This window comes from Cicer arietinum, chromosome 1 (genome assembly GCF_000331145.2).
Source record: "Cicer arietinum cultivar CDC Frontier isolate Library 1 chromosome 1, Cicar.CDCFrontier_v2.0, whole genome shotgun sequence".
Lineage (NCBI taxonomy): Eukaryota > Viridiplantae > Streptophyta > Magnoliopsida > Fabales > Fabaceae > Cicer > Cicer arietinum.
In genome coordinates this window covers 3,144,635-3,163,962 of record NC_021160.2, presented here as the reverse complement: position 1 = coordinate 3,163,962, position 19,328 = coordinate 3,144,635, and the positions used below count along the sequence as shown (strand labels likewise).

General features: G+C 28.4%; 2 protein-coding genes across 4 annotated transcripts in view; both read left to right on the top strand.

The window, feature by feature from the left end:
- Positions 1-8,263: 8,263 nt before the first annotated feature.
- Positions 8,264-12,208, top strand: LOC101500253 (U-box domain-containing protein 45). Its single transcript, XM_004485830.4, has 2 exons — positions 8,264-8,909; positions 11,149-12,208. Exons 1-2 carry the CDS (start codon positions 8,446-8,448, stop codon positions 11,993-11,995), a joined length of 1,311 nt encoding a protein of 436 aa, XP_004485887.1. The 5' UTR covers positions 8,264-8,445; the 3' UTR covers positions 11,996-12,208.
- Positions 12,209-14,006: 1,798 nt separating this feature from the next.
- The window catches only part of LOC101499915 (uncharacterized protein YNL011C), a 6,576-nt gene continuing 1,254 nt past the window's right edge, over positions 14,007-19,328 (top strand). For all 3 annotated transcript variants that reach the window (XR_001144032.3, XR_001144068.3, XM_004485829.3), the window contains exons 1-10: positions 14,007-14,367; positions 14,491-14,623; positions 15,068-15,164; positions 15,551-15,594; positions 16,449-16,605; positions 16,787-16,858; positions 17,439-17,522; positions 18,300-18,401; positions 18,644-18,691; positions 18,811-18,936. Coding sequence is in view for 1 of the 3 variants with exons in the window: in XM_004485829.3 (XP_004485886.1) it covers positions 14,073-14,367; positions 14,491-14,623; positions 15,068-15,164; positions 15,551-15,594; positions 16,449-16,605; positions 16,787-16,858; positions 17,439-17,522; positions 18,300-18,401; positions 18,644-18,691; positions 18,811-18,936 (1,158 nt within the window). In the remaining 2 variants the exon portion in view is untranslated. The remainder of the gene's footprint in view (positions 14,368-14,490; positions 14,624-15,067; positions 15,165-15,550; positions 15,595-16,448; positions 16,606-16,786; positions 16,859-17,438; positions 17,523-18,299; positions 18,402-18,643; positions 18,692-18,810; positions 18,937-19,328) is intronic.

Below are 19,328 nucleotides of genomic sequence, written 5' to 3'. Positions count from 1 at the left end.
TTTAGCATTTTTTCGAATGGAATTAAGTAAGCTATTTTTGAATTGGTCTTACTATGTTTCTATTATTCTACTACACTTTATTTGACTATCTGTTAGTGTTAGCATTTGCTAAATTGCTATGATCAGAGGCCCAATATGCGAGCCCATAGTTTTTGGGCATGTAGGGTGGGCTTTTTTATTGATTTATTTGTTTAGATGTTTTTATTCAAAAAGTGCAGACATAATGGACCACACATACATCTTTTATTTAGACTTTTGTTTGCTACTATGTATATTGTCCAATGTAGGAATTTCTTTTATTTTTCACAACAATCACATGTTTTTTGGTCACAAACCACCTAAACCAAATCTTTTGAGTTTGAACAGTTTACTTCATTTTCTATGAAGACTAGGCTTAAGTTGGTCGAAGCCAAATTAAACACGGACATATCTAATCAAAAAGAAAAGGAAGAAAGAAAGAAATGGGATTGAGAAGAAGGAAGAAGGAAATTTCTTTTTTGGGCCAAAGATCATTTCATTAATGATAGTATGATTTTGAAGTGAAATATCAAAAAGAAAGAAGTTTCGTTAATTGCATGAAAGACTCAAGAAACCATTTCATTTACCAACTTGAAAAACACGATATTGTCTTTGATCACTTGGTGAATGTTATGGTTCAAATATGTTAGACACTAGACTTAAAGTTCTATTAGATATTTTAGACGATGACTCACTAGTTTTTAGAAGAATTTAAATTGATTTATTGTAATGAGTCATTGATTAGTTTGTTATAAAATATATTTTCTTCTATGTTATTAACAGAATTAAAATTGTAATCATTACCCAAAAAAAATATAAATAAAGCAGTTTTTAGAATAACATAATAACATTTTTTAGTTTCTTTTAATGTATTTCATCCAACATTAACGTAACTCTAACAAAAAAATATTAGAGTGAGCCACACGTGAAAAGTTTAAATATGAAATAGATAAGTCGGATTAGATCGGTTTTAATCGAACTATTTATCTAGTGTAATCAAATTTTATTGTTTTAGGTTTAATAAAAATCTGTAATTTTTTTAAGTAGCTCGAAGTAACTCAATCAAGTGTCAATAGAAATCTAACGATCACTTAGTTTGTTTTGAGATGGGTCATTAAATCATATGACATATATTTTCTTTACAATTTAAAAAATAAATAAATAACATTTTATTTTATTTTATGCCACTAAACTTTTAAAACTTAAACTAAATTTTATGATTAAAAATTTTAAGTTTTAACTAAATTAAAACACTTTTATATTTAATGCATTAAAGTCTTAAACTACATTCACAAAAATAAAATAAAAAATTGAATAAAATAATGATCATTTTTACAACAATCCCAAGAAAAATTTAAATTTTATTTCTTAAGAATCCATTTGATACACATGATAATACAAATTATAAGATATATTTATCTTATCCTGTTTCAATCTAGAATTTGATAAACATATAAGAAATTATAATTTTTTTCTTGAATATAAATTGAATTGTAAACTAGCGGAATGACATAAATATAATAATTTACTCAATTGCCTTTATAAATTATAATTTTAAATATACAAAATTAAAATATAATTAAATATAATATAAATCAAAATAAGAAACAATAGAATTTGATATTAAAATTAGAATATAAATAATTAATTTTATAACATATGTATTATTTATGATAGGAGTAGTTTGTCATTTTATATAATCTAAAATAAATTATTATTCACAATTATAAATTTTGATATTAATTTAAAATTTTAAAATAAAATAATTTTTTTACAATGGTAGATTTTTATTTACATATAATATATATCATATTCGTATTGAGCTTATTAAACAAATAAAATAGAATTCTTTAGTTGTCTGTGATTTTAAAAAAATATTGAAGCCATTTATTTAGTAATGTCAGCGAATATTTTTAAATATAAAATTAATTCAAAACTTATGTAATTTTTTTGTATTTTTCCTTTTTGTTAATTTATAACATTTAAAAGAATTGTGTAAGTTTATTTGAAAAAAAAGTACATAGTTATTTTGTAATGGTAATATCGTCGTTGAAATATGATATATATAATTTCATGTTATCATATGTGTGTACAAAACACATGACTCAATAAAATAATATTAAATTGTTTGTTATCGTGTGTGTATCAAATACATGATATAATAATGTTTATTTTGTCTCTCTAATCTCTCTTATCATATCTTCATCATGTTTTATATCATATCATGTCTCTTTCGTATATTGCATCATAAGATTACAAAATTAAATTTTTTACCACTGAGTTAATAGTTGAGTATGTTGCAGGTAGCCTTCCACCTTTTTTTCTTGAAATAATCAAAATTAGTAATTAATTATTATGTTAGCATTATTTTCCTTCATCTAAATTTGAATTTGATTACTCTAACTCTATAACTCTTAACGGAAACTAGTTGAGCTACCAAAGGGTGTAAGTAGACAAAATAAATTCAATCAACCTGAACATCCAAATCAAACCAATACGAAAATTACCTGTTATATCAAACCAAACCAATGTAAATCGAAAATTATTAGTTCGGGTATTGGATTTTAGTTATAGAAACCAAACCAATACTATTCATATTTTTTACACAAAAATATGGTCCAATAAGACAAAAAAAAAAAAAAAATTATGCAACAATCAGAACAATAAAGTTAAACCATATCCCAAATCCTTGTTTGACATCCTCACATTCACTGACTCACTCGTATCATATGTGACGTTCATTCACTCATATTGTATTATCTTCCTCAGTCCTCACCTCATCCCTACATCTCGCTGCCAACAACCTACTCATTGAAATTGTGTTTCCCGCCTTGCCCTTACTCACATTGATATATCAAACGTTTCTCTCTTCTCCAGTCCACGACCTTTTCTCTTCTCGCTTTCTGTTTCTTTGTTTCTCTAAAAAATCCTTCATTTTCCCTCTCTCGATCGTTTCTCGCCGTCTCAACTTCCTCTCCATTTCTTTGTCTCAGTTTCTTTCTATCACAATTTGTTTCTCTCCATTAAGGCAATTAAATTTTTTTCTTTTTTGTTGTTTCCTTTTTCTAATTTGATTTGGTTGTTGTTTCCTTTTTCTATTTTGATTACTGTTTTCTATTGTATTGTACATTTACTAAAGTTTTGGTTGTTGTTTTCTATTTTGTTGTATGGTGACAATTTCCTATTTTGAGACTGATGTTGAAGATAAAAAAAAATTATTTTCATCTTTTACGGTGGTGGAAAGAAAAGTCTAAAAAGTATTATGTCATTTCCTGCTTGGCTAGAGATATATTGATTATTTCGGTGTCTACAATGTCATATGAGTTTGTATTTAGTAGAAGAGGTCGCGTACTTGATTCATTTCGTAGTAGTTTGAGTTTAACTACTGTTGAAACTTTGATTTGTACTCAAAATTGGATAAGAAAACTAAATGTAATTAATTGATTTAAGAGCATAAATGGATAAAGTGCAACAACTTGAAGCAACTATGAAAGTTGATTTGTAACCCAACTCTCATTTTTGTTCACTTTGTTATTATATTTCATTACATTATCAAACTAATTTATTGTGGATTGTGTGTTTTAATTTTTAAAAATTGCATGATTACATATTACTAGTGTTGGGGTTAATACCGATTGCACGACATGAATGAAGAATGAAATCTAATACATAAATGAAAAATGCAATCTAAGATTATTTATAATTTGATTTATTCAAGTTGAAAATAAATTCCATGTTATAATTTCTAACTGATTATTTATTTTATTTCAGATTTGTATCATTCAAGTATAATATTACTGTGTCTACTTTGGACTGTTGTCGTTGCTTATTTATTTTGCATTATAATTTAAATTCTCATTTAGAATATAGAAAACTAAATTTTAATTTAATTTGACATTACTATTGATTGTTTTGTATTTTAACTTGGAATGTTATTGCACTATGTTATTTTAAATTCTGTTTTAGGGAACTAAATTATGTAATGCTACTAGATATTTTGTTTTAGTCATTTAGAGGATTAAATTATGAATTTATAGTTATTTTAAATTCTATTTTAGAATAAAAATTAAAATGGCAACTGCACTTGTGAATTCTTTTTTTTATTAAACCAAAAAATTAAAATTTTTATAGTTTTGTTTTTTTTAAATTCAAACCAAAGCAACCCGTATATCATCGATTTAATATCCACACGTGTGATGATATCGCCCCAAATTCTTTAATATCCACACGTGTGATGATAAATCTCCAAATGGGTGCCCAATCTCACATTCTTAATGATCCCACGTGTGATGACAAATCAATGTTCAGGTTTTGCCAGAATATATAACCCATGTGCCGCTATAAATTGATGTAAAGGTTGGCTCATAATCACATGTTTATAATCCGTGAACCTTGATCTACCTTCATGTGACTTGTGTAACACATCAGCATTTTGTTTTAATGAAACAATAAGAAAAGAGCTTCTCACTTTTTACTATTTTTGATTTGTTTTTGAGTTAAAGAAGAATGTTGCCGCATATTTATACGTATAATTCTTAATTGAACTTTATGTTGTTTCCTTTTGAATCATGTGACATGTCTCTCGCTCTTTTTGAGACCATTATATACTAATTCTAAGGTATTGTCAACACATATTTTGATATTAAAAAAAAAACAATTATTTTGATATTACTGTTTGATCTAGACACTTTTTAGTTATTGGTTGAACTAATAATTGGTTGAATTTATGTGGATTTCTTAAATAAAAATTGGTTTATATATTATTTAATAAGACTCATATAAAATATCACTCCATCTCAACAAAAAAAAATTATATTAAAAAAGGTTGATGTATTAATTTAGTTCAAAATTAAGATTAGAAATATTATTCTTTTAACCAATTTTAATTTATATTTGAAGTATGTGTACTTTCGAGGAAAGATTGCCTACAACCATAGAAGAGTATTATGCTCTATTGAGAAAAATATGCATCTCACTGCGTTATATACCTCTCCATGTGCATCCAAATCCATGCAACAACTGGACACATACTCTCAGATGTTGGAATCTGATGTATCTTCACAAAAAGTACACAATTCTGTTTAAATAATAAGGTTATTGACGCAATTTTCGCTTTTACTCATAAAAAACACATGTGTGACTTAGTAATTAAATTTAAATAGTTAATTAAATTAAATTAAAAATAAATTATTTACGAAAACTTTAATTTAAATCTTAAAACAATTATTAGTCAATTTTACTTATCTACAAGTTCATTTTCAAAAGAATAAAAAAAAAAAACACATCTCCATACATAATTACACAAGATTGTGCAACCCAATTAATTAACTCTACGTTTGTGTCCGTAAGAAAATAATGTTGTTGGTGATACGCAAGTTCTGGGAGTGGCACACATCATACTTGCACTATCAATTTTTACAAAGCCAAAATACAAAACGAAAATGTAATTGCCATTTGCCAATGGTATGAATGAGGTGCATCCTACACAACTACAAGTGGGTGACTACAATTCAAGATGGATAAAAATTTGTAGTGGATTCTAACATGGAAATGCCACAGCCGTCAAAGTGTCAAACATATCCCTCTACCTAATTGAAGTCATGCACCCAAATTAAAGTTATTATTATACCAAGATATTTATATTTATGTTTATGTCAACTTAATAGCTAGCTCTGTTTTGTTGGTCAAATATTGGTGATGGTTTATTTGCATGCGAAACAGCGCACTTAGTTATAGGCCACTCTTCCTTGTAATTGCTAATCAAAACGGCACTAACAGCTTGTTTAATTTACAACAATAATTTGAATTTGGCAGCCACCTCATGAAAAATTCTAACCCTCTCGCTTCTTATTATCTATCACAAGGTGGTTTAAGACAATTTTGTTTTATCTAGAATGCCTGTTCAAGTCATTTTCTTTTATTTTATTTATTTTACATAAATGATTTTTATATAAATTTAATTTATTTTTGTGATTTATCTATGATTTTGTCATATAATTGCGACGTTGTATTATTCGTCATTTAAGCATGGTGTTGTTTGTTTTCTCGTCTTGGTGAGATATTTTCAGAAACAGAGTCGATCCGTAGTTCGTATAGATTAGGCTAGTACATAGGACTCCAAATTTTTTAGAACTCCAAAATATTAGTTATATATTGACAATATTTCCAAATTATTAATGTATTTACAAATTGTATTTTTTTGCATAACTAAACTTCATTCAATACTGAGTCCGACTACTTGATTAGTCTCTTTGCTTTCTTATCTTTGTAATAATGTTTTCGTTTTCTTATTAACTAAATGTTATTTTTCTGTAAAAAAAATTACAACAATTATTAATTAATTAATTTAATTAAAATTTTCTTTTACATATAATACCTTCATGTCCACATACAATTTCTCTTTTTTTTGGGAATTTTTCTTTTTATTAGTTAATAAAGATGTATTTTAAGTCTTTAAAAATAAAATCTGCACTTTAATTAAGTCTCTTATTCAACATATTATTAATATGTGTGAATTTCTTAGTTATGTTATTGAGAACCTAAAAAGAAAAAGATGCATTTTAATGTAATGCTAACCACTTTTTATCTTATTTTAAGTGTTTTATTTGTTACTTTATTTATTAAATTATTTATTTATTTATTATATTTCAATTCATTAAATTTTTTAATTAATTATAATTGATAAAAAAATATTTAAATAAATAAAATTTATTTTATCACTAAAATCAACAAAAACTAATTACTTTTTAAAAAACCACACAACTTCAAACAATTAAAACAACATAAATTATTTAACCTCTCGGACAATTAATTAAAATAATAGAAATTATTTAGCCTCTTGATAAGTCTATCATAGCCACATTTTCGTGTTGGCTTCTCCTAGGTCAAATCTCTATGATACATCTATGAAGCTGATTGGTTTTAAATGCATTTTAATACTAGAATTGAGACTTTATATTTTAACTTGCTTGCTCGGGACACTATGGCATAAGTAATTAATCAAGAAAATTAATGAAATGCATGAAAACTTAGTATAATAAATCACTAATATATGCGACAATATCACAGCCAGCGATTCAAATCAGATTTTAAAGCCAATGAAAAATAATGAAAAGATATACTAGTATTAAGTATCCATTATGTAAAGCACTGCCCCAAATTTCATGGTTCCATGAGGGAAACACATAGGCTGGGTCTCACATGCAATAGATGTGGGTTTACATCAAAACCAAAGTCTAATATTAGTTACTTGTTGTCTATATTTAATGAAGAAAATGCCAAGTCATGTATACCCATGAAAGGTCCTATAAAATTAATTTGGTGAAGATAGGTGATAGGTCTAATATTCATCTCCACTAATTTATAGACTAATTAGGTTGACATTGTGCAACCGTGGCGGAGAAAGACTCAACATTAGACCTACTAGTGATATGATACCAAATTGTATGTTTAAAAGAATGCTATACAAACAAATGGACTATTAACTACAAATTCCACAAATAATGGTATTATATGAGTAGATGTTAATTCAAACATAGGCATATTTCCATAAAGTGTATATACACAGTCAAAATTGCCTATATTTGTATGTCTTAGTGGTAAAGAATTTGGTTTCCTTAAGTAAGGTCAAGTCCAAGCTTTGTGATAGTAACAATTAATTTATATTTTTGTTGTGTGAAAATAGTTTGAAGTAACAATGTGATACAATCACTCATAATATTGCATTAAACATAAATTATTACTGTGTAACAAGTATTTTGTACTATGCATTTGCAGTTTGCACTCTAAATTTTTTCTTTAAAAAGGTAAAAGTACAATTTTCATAAAAGAGTAATGTCATGGTACTTTGTACTAATTTCATATTAATAATGATATATTTTATTTTATTTATATATTTTTTTACCGCATCATCAATATATCATATTTATTATATTATTTTCTTTTATTTTTTATTCTCTTTAGAATTAAAAGTGTATATATTCAAAAGGGTGTCTATGGGACATTTTTATAATAAAAATTCCACTTGATTTTTAAGTTATTATTACATAAAGAGTAAAAATTGCATATAATCATTTTAGCAAATTATTTTTAAAAAAAAATATTGAGTAAGGAAGAAATTGTTTTATTAAATAAAATTACACTAAACCCTTATTTGAACTTCTCCCTCGATAATACTATAAAGTTGAAGAACATAATTACTTTTACTTACAACAAATTAATGATGTATTAATTCCCAATAATCACAATTTGAACATTAAAAAGGGACAACACTGTTCTCTACATGTGCTCTGTTCTTCCCATGTATTTAAGTTCACAAAGCCATTCAAATAGTCTCATATCGATTCACTTTCTCTCACTTCACCTCTTTTTTTTCTGTCTCCAAACTCAAAGCCACAAACAAATAGATTAAAGCAAAAAGAACCAAACATGTCAACTCCTTCATCATCATCATCTTCTTCTTCAATTTGGGTACTTTCTAACAATAAACTTCAATTCTTTACTCGTATCAGAAGGTTTCTTCAATCCAAAGCAACCCGAAAACGCTGCGACCCAACTGAATTTTTCAACAAAGAAAAAAGCAGAGGTGAACAGAACATGGTTGAACAGGTTGAAAAAGTTGAAGTTATGGAGAATCATAAGGAGGAGAAGGAAGAAGTGTCTGAAATTCTGCTGCAGAAGACAGTGAAAATGCTTCACTTTGGAAGCTGGGAAGAGAAAGAAGTAGCTGCAAAGGAGATTGAAAGTTTAGTTAAAGAAGATGTTAAAGTTAAGAAGTTGATAACAGAACTTGGGGTGGTGCCGGTTTTGGTATCGATGGTGGCGTCGACGGTGGCTAGTCGTCGGAGAGCAGGGTTGACGGCGTTGATCTATTTAGCTGATGGAACTTACACGTAAGTTTTTGGAGTTTATATGTTTTTATTTCATGTCTTATTGGTTATTTTTTTATTTTTATTTTTTTTAATCTTAAAATTAATATGTTTATAAGAGTTTGATAGTCTTCAAATATTCTTGTTTGATTTTAAAAAGATTGGGAAGAAGAAAACAACTCATTTTAAATATTTTTTAAAACTGATCAATGGTGAAGTATTATATATATGTTAGAATTTGTCATATTTATGTTTATAATAAGTTCTTTAAATGTTCATTGATTGAAATGTTGAATTGATTCCTAATAATAGATGAGTTTAAAGAGTTTAACTTGTTGGTATGATGTAAGCGTATAACTAACCTTTGTTCATACTTAGAGCCAATGTCTATTTAGAATTTATATTTTTTATGTTTATAAATTCTACATTTTCCTACATTTAGTTTATTTTTTGATTTTTTTCTCGTCATTTTCACGTTGAACATTATTTCCCTCCAATCTTTCTTTTATACTATTTGCACTAAATGTAAAATCGTATCATATATAAAACGACAAATAATTTTGATTCATATATTAAATGATACATTAAAATAAAATAAATAATTAAAACTTTAAAAGTTATTTAGTGCTGAATTTGTTCGTGGATTAAGTACCACTAGCTTGATTATATTAAATAAAAGTACCACTAGCTTGAAATCATGCACAAGGTACATGAATTAGTATTGATTCCCTATATTTAGTTGTCTCTTCACTTCTAATTTTGTTTGATATAGACAAATGATAAATGGGAACATACATTTTTAATATAAACTAAGTTTATACTCATGTGTAATTCGACAATCTATTATTACGATAATCTAATATTTTGATTCTCAATTAATATGAATGTAAAATTAATTTATTCAATAAGTGTATCTCCATTAAATTGAGAGATATGTAATGTTATTTTATAAAGAAATTGGTGAGAGTGAGTGGAGGCTTGATGGGTACTACTGACTAGTGAGTAGTGACAACCGCTGATATTGACTTATTGGGAGTAAGGACAAGATTTATGGATACAAAGTGGTTGTTATAGGTTCGGATGGTTTTTTTAGCACAAGAAATTTATAAAATATTGATATTAAGTATTAAAAAAAATAGATTTTGTATTGATTAAATAAAAAAAATTACAATAATATAAATATAATAAAATTTATATACTCAACTAAGAATAATTAATTTTTAATTAGAGTAACTAATTTGCAACTAACACTTAATTAAATTAAGTAATTAATTTATAGCTAATTTCACTTCTATGATAATAACAAAGTTTTATTCTACACATTCCAAAAGATAAAACAAACAAATGAATGAAAACAAATAAAATCATGGTGGGTGCAATGCCTCGCTTTTAGATTTACCCTTTTCCTATACAGGCTGTAGAAACATGAATGTTATCAAATTCATTAAATTGCATTAATGGCATCACATCTGAGAATGGAATATTTTAGGATCAAATTTGTCCAAATCCCATTGTCACACAATGCCAGTAGTATGAGTTGGAAGAAACATTATTAATGTTAAATGACCAAAATGTGTGCTTAGTGCCAACTGGGTTGCTGGCTTTTATGATAAGCTACTAGGGGACAAAGTTTATATTGAAGCGACAATTTTATCTTAAGAAATTGCATATTACTACTTACAAAATATAGGCTAGTTTATCACATTTCTTTATGATCTTAATGACAAATTGCCAATTCTATGTCTTTTGTTGACCTTCATTTTCTAACACATCTATTAATTTTAGATTCTCATTGACTGTAGTCTGCTATGAATTTCAAATTTTGTATCATTCAGTTATGCTATCCCAATCAAATGATACTTCTAATTTAGCTTATTGCATTGTTCAGCTCTTGACTAGTTTTATGCTGACTCTAGTTTTGCATTATTCATTACTTTTTTAAGTGTAGACTTTTTTTTTAATTAATTTTTCGTTTTCAAAGTCCAAATCTATTGTTTTATAAAAAATATTTTTGATTATCTACTGCAGAAAAATAAATATGTGAAATACTGAAATATGATAATAAATAATTAAAATTATTATAAAAATAATAATTATATCAAAAGTAAAAAAATTTATTGGACTTCTTGATATATTTAAATAATCTTAGAAAGACAATAAAAAAGAACAAGTACTTAATAAATGTTTGTTTCTCACCTAACTTTGACCAAATTGATACATGCTTTCCTTCTTCACCTAACATCTATATATGTTCTTTCTTTAGGAACAAGGCTTTGATAATGGAGGCAGGAATATTATCCAAACTACCTAAACAAATTGACTTTCTAGATGAGTCAACCATAAATGAGTTTGCTGAGTTACTTTTATCATTATCATCACTTGCAAACACCCAATTTCCATTTCCTTCATTAGAATTTCTACCATTCCTTACACAAATTCTTGAAAAAGACACAACTTTTGATACCAAAAGATCATGTTTAGGAGCCTTATACAACCTATCAACCATGTTAGAAAATGCAACCCCTTTAATTTCTTATGGGGTTGTCTCAATTCTCTTGGAGCTTTCCTTAGTGAAAGAAATTTCAGAAAAAGCACTTGCTACATTAGGTAACTTGTTAGTGACTTTAATGGGAAAAAAAGCAATAGAGAACAATTCAATGGTGCCACTAAATTTTGTTGAGATTTTATCATGGGAAGATAAACCAAAATGCCAAGAATTATCGGTTTATATTTTGATGATTTTAGCACATCAAAGTTCATCACAAAGAGAGAAAATGGAACAAGCTAGGATTGTTCCTTTGCTTCTTGAAGTTGTTTTATTAGGGAGCACTTTAGCTCAAAAAAGAGCAATGAAACTATTGCAATGGTTTAAGGATGAAAGACAAGTAAAGATGGGACCACATTCTGGTCCACAATCACCAAGATTTGCTATGGGGTCACCTTTGAATCAAAGAGATACAAAAGAAGGGAAGAAATTGATGAAGAGTTTGGTGAAACAAAGTTTGCATAAGAATTTGGAAATAATTACTCAAAGGGCAAATGCAAATGGGGAGTGCTCTAAATTTAAGTCATTGGTTATTAGCACAAGTTCCAAGAGTTTGCCATATTGAAGTCTTTGAAGTTGACTAAAGTTCAATTATATTTTTAGCATTTTAGAATTTCAATGAAGGTTCTTTAAAGTACTATGTAAACATGAAAAACAATAGAACATGGAAATGTCACCTTGACATTTCTTGCTACAATGAAAAAAATTGCAATGACAAAAAATAGTTGAATATTTAGAAATTCAAACTTATATTAGTAAATTTGGTTTCAACACATCACCTATTCTGATAAATAAAAAAATCACAAGCATTTTGCAAATTTACTAATATGTTTTAAGAAACACAAGACTGTGGATTTGAGATTACCATTTCCTACCAATAAAAAAATATGGGATAACCTGTTTGTTTTGATAAATATAAGTCAATTATGCTGCTATGTTGGTGAATTTTGTATAAGCAATTTTTTACTTGTATCCTCGGAATTAAAATTTGTCGGGAGAATTTGGACAGCGTTAGCAGCAATTATCAAAATGCTTCAAGATCACTAAGAAATTTTGATTCACATATAATCTAAAACCTTAGAACATTTGGTATAAAGATCATTTCTGAAGCTTGAATTTCAACAAAGTTTTCTAAATCATTTAAATATATATCATCACAATATTCATCAAAGAAGACCAATTGAAAAGATATACAATTGGTCAAAATATAAAGTGACACAACATTTTGCACTTTTGATAATTGATACTCCCTTTAATTTTATATATAAGAAATTTTTTAGAGAATTTTTTAATTCTTTATATAAGAAAAAATGACGATTTTTAAAATGCATTTATTATTTAAATTACTTTTATAGTTTATTTAAGATGCTGATCTTTTTAATATTATGAGGAAATTGCATTCACCTTCTTTAAAATCACATTAAATAATACTAACACTTCCTCTAATTTTGAAAAAATGACCACCTCTCTTATACTCACTAAAAAAATTGTGAATAACATTTGTTTTCTATCACTCTTTCAACTTTATATGTCATTTATCAAAAAGACACTAGAATACACACTCCGATTATGCTACTAAAAATATAACCATATATTTCAAAATTACAATTATCAATAGTCGTACATTTATAAATTAAAACAAATACTATAATTGTGTGATATAGTAAATGACATGAATAAATATAAATGCAACAAAAAAATATTTGATTTAGTTTTTTTAGTAAGTAAAAGAGATATGAGTGTTTTTTTGAAATTAGTGGAATTTTAGTGTGATGACCTCAAGGAAGGTAAATGCAATTTCAAATAATATTATTAGTGGATATTTAATGTTTAATAGTTTACAATAAAAATATATATGTAAAAATAATCAAAAATTTAAAATAATAAATGAATATATTAATTTTAATATTTTTTTTCTTATAAATAAGATGAAATATAGTATCTCCATCATAAATATAAACAAAAGTCAAAATATATTTAACTATGGAAACATCTCATAAAATACATAACTATTAGATAAGTATGACTAATTTATTGATAACATTTTTTAGAGTTTATTAAGGGATATTGAGATTAATCATCTTATATAATATATTGTTTGTAATCATTTTTAATTATTTATTCAATCAATAAATGAGTTTTTTGAAAAATCATATTTTATGATGGAAAAAAATTGTTTAAAACTTTAAATCATTAGGACATTTATTTATTATTTTATCAAATACCTACTTCGTGAATCATAGCGCGAGAGTTGAAAAAACTAGGAAAAAATTGGTTAAGTAAATTAGTTAAAATCTAAGCGAATCTCTTCTAAAACATATTTTGTTATAAACCTAATCTCCTATAACTTCGTCTCTGCTCCAAACTATCAAATGGAGCTTAAGAAACATAAGTAATACTTGATAGTAGTTAAATTTTCCGATTAAAATGAGATAAATGCTAATAAATGTTTTAAAAATACATATTATCGTATTAAAATATTTAAAAATAATGAGAATTAAAACTATGAACTCATGTAAAAAAAACTATTAACTGAGCAACGGATAGGATCCGTTGTGTTGGAGTCCAACCCTTGAAAGTGGACACAATCAGTCAAGTCATCAAAGAACCGAAGATTAGATTAGATAATTAAATTCCCGAATATGGTGGACACATTTTTGTTGGGCCCCACTTTCACATTCCCAACCTCCAACAAAATCTTCATTTCTTCTTCAATGGCTTCCTTTCCAATTCCATCTTCTCCCAATCACCACCATCCTCTCTGTTACTCAAACCCTAACAATCCTCCTAATCCTCATCCTTCTTTGCTCGTCTTTTCTGGTGGAACTGCCTTCAACGGCGTCGTCGAAGACCTTAAAAACTTCACCACCCGTGTCGCTCACGTTCTTCCCGTTTCCGACGACGGTGGAAGCACCGCCGAAATCGTTCGCGTCCTCGGTATATATACATTCCTCGTTATTAATTAATTAATTAATTAATTGTATTTGTAGTTCTACATTTCACAATTGGGGATTTTGATTTTGTTTTTTGAATCAAAATTTGTTGCGTGCATTATAATAGGTGGTCCTGCGGTTGGAGACATACGTTCTAGGTGTCTCAGGTTGTCTGATCAAAGTACCGCCGAGGCTCTTGCTGTTCGAAATCTGCTTGGTCATCGTCTACCACTTGACCCTTTCCAAGCTAAATCAGAATGGTACCATATCCTCAATTCTCTTTCAATTATGGATTATGAAGCATGGTCACATAAACATGGATACCTGACATGGCACTGACATGTAAATACAAATAATAATTTATGAAAATAAAAGTGATTGAATTTAAGAGTATATGTCCGGTGGACACCAGATACGCCTTTAATATGCACTAGATACGCCTTTAATATGAAGTGCAGGTAATACATTACTTGCTTTGAAAGGTTGTTGTTTTAGACATATCGGGTTAGTACTAACACACATTACTGACTTCGGGCGCCTAGGGGTGATGCCTTGTTGTATAATTGAGTTGAGGAGTCTACAACTTTTTTAAAACTATAATATATTCTTTTATACTATTTGACCTTTATTAATGGGATACTAGGCTTGGTACACCAAAACAAAATATTTTTTAAAATGTTACATTCTTTTTTGATCATGTTTAGGTATTCTATTGTGGAAGGTGATCACGATTTGTGGAAAGGTGTGTCAAAACCCTACAGGGAGACTATTCGAGCTTTTCTGGTTTATTTCCAAAATCAGGTGACTTCTACAAACCAAACTGAGTCTGTTTCTGAATGCTGATAATTTCTTGACTGACTCTTAATGATCTGTTTTATTGCAAAAAAAAATGTTATATCACTGTTATAGAGTCTACTTCCTTTATTTAATTATATTGTATATTTTAATAATTTGCTTTTGAGATGGGTCATGGGGGTATTGCTCTTAAAGTCTAGTCTAGTATTTTACATCATATTATAGCTATCGTTTTTTCCTTGATCTTTTGGGCATTAGTAATTGGTTCTCAGTTCTCAAAGCATAATAATTTGCAAAATAAATCATAATTTTTATGATCAAGCCCCTTCAAATTTTTAGGCTTTTAAGATAATTTGGCATTAACTTTGGAATTTTTTTTTATCTTTATACAGATTCTCTGCCGGTCTGAAGGATCATTTTGTTTCAGCAATGGCAGGTCCTTATTTTCTTTTCTGTGCCATAGTCCCCCCTCCCCCAAAAGCTTGCTTTTATTCTTCGTGCCGTAAAGACAACAGTGGTGTCATTGCAGAAGCATATCACTGATCACTGATCAGGAATAATGGCTAATGGGTTGAGCTTAACAATTGTCTTTTCCTATCACCTTTCATTAGTCAAGATTTCTATATTTTGGCACGTGGCAGTTGCCAATGGGTTGAGTTGTGAGTTCGACATTTTTATTTATAATTAATAATTATAGCCCATGGGAAGAGTCATCAAATATTAGTGTTCGGATCAGAATAATTTTAGGTTTACTGTAATCTGAACTTATTGAATAAAACTCATATGAAATAGAACACATCTCTCTATCCCCTGATTGTGTTGTATTTTTTCATTGTCTGCTTCATGATTGGTTTCTTGTAATTCCAGTATGTCATTTCAATGACTTACATGTTTTTGGTTTTATGAGTTTTGTTCTAATTAAGAGGTCAGCGAAACATTTTATTTAACATGTTGGTATTTCTATATCTTGTCTTGAAAATTAAAAAGTAAAAAGAACAGGCATTCTAATACATGTAGCCGATCTCACCTAGTAGGAAAAGGCTTCCATGAATATAATGATTGCTGGTCATGAGATTGCGGATGTTATATATATATATATATATATATTTACTTTATTTAAATTTCAAATTGTAATCCAATGGGAATGCAACTTCTGTTTTACTTTGGTGATACGCTGGTATTGCCAACTTGGTTCTATGTCGAAATTAAACACATAATAATATTTTCTACTAACTGACTTTTCAGCGTGCAACATTCTATTGACATAGCTAACTTTTATAAAACATGCAGCATTGGGAATTTCTTTTTTGCAGGAGCCCGTATATTTTTTCAGTCCTTGGACGCAGCAATATTTTTGTTTTCAAGAGTTTCTGATATTCCCCCTGAAAGCCTTGTTCTCCCGGTGATTTCAACTAATGACAGACTTACATTAGGGTGTGAATTATGGGTATGATACATCTATTTAACTGTGAAACTATCTATGGTTTCATAAAAATTAATTAATACTCTTAGGGAAAGTTTGTGTTTATACTGTTCAAAACACCTGATATAAAAATTCACAAAAATGATTGACCTTTTATTATAATAGCTGTTGCATTATCGTACATTTCCCTTCAACGTCTGTATAGGATGGAACTATTATACGGGGACAAAATGAAATTTCTCATCCAACCAGTGGAACAATGGAACCTATTAAGAAGGTAGGTCGATATATTTGCCGCATCATTATGCCTACCATTACTTTAATGTGTTTAAATTTCTACTGATCTGGAAAGAATTTGCCTGAGATAAAGCTTGTAGATATTTTTTAGATTCTTATTTGAAGAAAATGAGCAATCATTCTTCAAGGGAATCCGACAGTCAGAGTGGTGGTAATCTTAAGTTAGAAATGATTGCCATTGTATGCTGATGTCGTATGAAAGCTGGACTGGCATTTGACAATATTGATCATTAGGTGTTAATTGTAATTGTGTTAGAGAAAAGTTTAATATAGAAAAGATAGAATTTGGAAATTAGTTTATTCCATTGATTTCACCTTCTCTTTTATAAATTTTGGTAGGGGATTTCCCATATAACGATGGGTATTAAATTGAAAAATATAAATAGTTTTTTCATTCACACTCAACCGTAATAGTGAGTGGTGTGTCCATCTACTGAAAGACATAGTCAATAATTTGTTCATTCACTTGATTGAGATTTTACATTATGCATACGCTGCTGGTTCCTAGCTCTTATACATTGTATTTCTCTTTTATTAAAATTTTATAATTTCACGGTTAGGAAAGCTTTTCGGCTCCAGCCCTTCCTTCAAAAATAAAACGGGTGTTCTACATGTCAAGCGAGGGAAAAAATTTGCTCCATGAGGTAAATGCTTGTCCTGTTGGACCTACTTGTTTCATATTTTGTTAAAGGACTTTTGTCATGTGATATGTCGGACTCTCACATTGTGTCATTTATTGTGGTCAACAATAGGCAGAAGAGATAAATGGGTTATTTTATTGTAAATGTAAATTTTGTGGAAAAACAAAGGAGGGAGGGAAAGATTTCTAATGATTTGCATAGACATGCATTTCGCTTATTTCTACAAAGTATTTTACATAAAATTGGATAAAAATTTATTTTCTTGATGGAAGATGAACTATTAATTTATTTAACAATAAAAAAGAAGCCATACAGGATGGAGGCTTAGTCATACTCTGACAAAAAAAAAGTATAGAAAAAAAGACTACAAAACAAAAACCTTCTTTCAGTGTTATATTTTGGAGGATATCTTAAGCTCTGCTTCTGAGCTTCTTTCTTTCTTTCTTTCTTTCTTTCTTTTTTCTGATCAATCTTTTCTTCTGAAGTAATTATTATGTAGTTAAATTGCACCTATTTTGTAATTCTTTAAAAGTCTATGTGTAATAAGTTGTACGCAGCTTAAGCATGTGATAAAGTATATAAGCATAATACACAACATGTATTTTGAAGTCCGTGTTGGTTGGTGCTATTTTACTTTATTCTATTATGAAAATATTAATACCAACATACTGCACTACTTTTAAACTTATTTATTTTACCGGATGGAATTTAAATTTGGCAATTGTGTTCCTAATCACGTGCAATTAATAACTGAACCTTCATTTTCCGTTCTTTGAATAGGTCTTTCCCTCGGCTAATGTGGCTGTATTAGAACAACTAAATAATGTAGATTGCATTGTGTATGGCATGGGCTCCCTTTTTACTTCAATCTGCCCCTCATTGGTAAGACTCTCACACTTAGCTAGCTTTGATGATTTTTATGACCACATATGGCTGCAAATGCCTTTACAAAATGGCAATGTTGATCAGTTGGGGTTTAAATACCTGAGATTATTCTTTTCCTTGAATATTATGACTGTATTTACTAGATTAATATGAAAATTCTTTGGAACGATGTCTAGCTTTCATTCTTTATGGCACTTTTTCTCTCCATTTGATGGTTACTGACTTATAAGTTATTCTAGGTATTACTGGGGATTGGAGAAATTATTTCTTCACGGTCCTGCCTCAAGGTATTCCACGTCAACTTACTATTCACATTTTTGTTTCGTTATTTATTGGAAATATGATAGACCTTATACTTTTTAGCTCAATCTTCTGTTTTTCACTAATTGGATTGAAAAAATTATAGGTACTTATGTTAAATGGCACACGTGACCGGGAAACTAATGGGTTTTCAACTTCATGTTTTGTAACTGCTATTACCGATGCTCTAAATCGAACGTACGGAGAACCACACAATCGCTTACAGAATCTTGTGAGTATTCTTTCCTATTGAAACTACATGGAGCCAATTAGGGGACTCTATTTTGCTTCTGGTTTAAAGAAAGCATTTAATTTGGACTCTCTTAAGAGAGTTAGTAGTTTGGTTCGATCACGCAGTTTTGAGCCTCTTGTATATGGTAAACTGCTATAAACTCTGAAACAATTGTTCCTTGTTTCTATTACTCTAATGTCATTAATTTTAACATTTGTCCCTTGTGTTCATTTCGTAGTGCATCTTAGGCCATAGGCACGATATACCAGAAAATGGCCACTACACTATTTCATTAGTGTAGTCTTAATATTCTTCTTTTGATACGTGATGAAATATTCCATGCTAAAGATACAATTGTAATAGAAAATGAAAACCAAAAAAGACAGTACAGC